Below are 794 nucleotides of genomic sequence, written 5' to 3' on the forward strand. Positions count from 1 at the left end.
GGGAGATTATGGTGGAAGAGGAGGCTATGGTGGAAGAGGGGGTTATGGTGGTAGAGGTTATGGAGATCCATATGGAGGAGGAGGTGGTGGTGGTGGTGGTGGATATAGAAGATATTAAAAACCACAAAAATTAGATAGCAGTGCTTACTTCTTGATAGATACGTTAGACATAGTGTTCTAAATAACACTTGAATATCATCTTTGAAGTAAACACCATGTTAGACTCCCTGATATCATTCTTGAATTGGGTTGATATGTAACAACATTGTTTTATACTACCAGTTGATCTCTTAGATGAAGTGATGAGTTTTCCATATCTGTGTATCCTTAAGCATGTTGTGACTTTTTAAAAAACAAAAAAGGAACAAAAATTATTTTTAAAAATGTAAATATTTATTACCATCAAACTTGGAAAATGGAAAGTATTTTATTGTCATGATGAAATTTAGACTGTTACCTGTATTTTGTTCAGGTTTGAAACACATAAATGACCCCGCCTCTAATGGAAAGGAATATAGACTCTTGTCTCTTCTGTATTCCTGTGGATGTGTTTTGTGTTTTTTAATTTTACTTTATAAAATAGGAAAGGGACTGATAGTTGTGTTCAATAGGTAGTTGTGATTTGTTTTTTTCTGTTATAGGAGGAGATTCTTCTGGCCATGTTTCTGTTAAAGTTCTATTAATTGAAGCCCAAGTCTGCTTTTTACTGTGCATATTTTGATTTATTTTCTAATTGGATTTGAAATCTGTGAGATTTTGTTTGACAAAGAAAAGTTTAAAATTGAAGTCAGAAT

At 32.7% G+C, this 794-nt stretch overlaps 1 protein-coding gene across 1 annotated transcript in view; it reads left to right on the plus strand.

The window, feature by feature from the left end:
* Positions 1-330, plus strand: part of FAM98B (family with sequence similarity 98, member B) — an 89,721-nt gene extending 89,391 nt beyond the window's left edge. The window contains exon 8 of the mRNA XM_012649120.1: positions 6-330. Coding sequence (XP_012504574.1) covers positions 6-118 — 113 coding nt within the window. The 3' untranslated portion in view covers positions 119-330. The remainder of the gene's footprint in view (positions 1-5) is intronic.
* Positions 331-794: the final 464 nt, after the last annotated feature.

This window comes from Propithecus coquereli, unplaced genomic scaffold (assembly GCF_000956105.1).
Source record: "Propithecus coquereli isolate 6110/MARCELLA unplaced genomic scaffold, Pcoq_1.0 Scaffold3, whole genome shotgun sequence".
NCBI lineage: Eukaryota > Metazoa > Chordata > Mammalia > Primates > Indriidae > Propithecus > Propithecus coquereli.